This window comes from Penaeus monodon, chromosome 22 (assembly GCF_015228065.2).
Source record: "Penaeus monodon isolate SGIC_2016 chromosome 22, NSTDA_Pmon_1, whole genome shotgun sequence".
Taxonomy (NCBI): Eukaryota; Metazoa; Arthropoda; class Malacostraca; order Decapoda; family Penaeidae; genus Penaeus; species Penaeus monodon.
In genome coordinates, this window is record NC_051407.1 from 15,187,472 (window position 1) to 15,187,917 (window position 446).

At 56.1% G+C, this 446-nt stretch overlaps 1 protein-coding gene across 2 annotated transcripts in view; it reads left to right on the forward strand.

The window, feature by feature from the left end:
• LOC119586944 overlaps positions 1-446 on the forward strand; it is a 22,062-nt gene that overhangs the window by 12,022 nt on the left and 9,594 nt on the right. For both annotated transcript variants that reach the window (XM_037935675.1, XM_037935677.1), the window contains exon 3: positions 54-391. In XM_037935675.1, the coding sequence (XP_037791603.1) occupies positions 54-391 (338 nt within the window). The remainder of the gene's footprint in view (positions 1-53; positions 392-446) is intronic.

Consider the following 446-nt stretch of genomic DNA (forward strand, 5'->3'; position numbering starts at 1 on the left):
ACCCCCTTTTCGCCACAACCCCGCTAACAAAACCCTTTCTCCCCCCCACCCAGATATGGCTCCCCCTCCGCGCCATCCCCACCATCACTTCTTAGCAATGGCGACAACAGCGGCCTTAGTGCTGTCCTCCGTCTCCCTCGCCCTCGCAACGCCCCAGACGTACAACAACCAGGGCAACCAGGGACTTTTAGGCCAGGGGACTTTGGGCCAGGGAAACTTCATCCAGGGGAATTTGGGCCAAGGAAACTTCATCCAGGGGAATTTGGGCCAGGGGAATGTCGGCGGGCACAATAACTTGGGGCAGACGAGCTTCGGAGGCAATGCTCAAGACTTGTCCTTTTCGAACCCGTCGACGTTCGGCCAGGCCAGCGGAGGAGGCGCTTTGCTGCAGGTGGGATATATCTGTGACGTTTTAGTTTTTTTTTGTGGTTTACTTATCTGTGTAT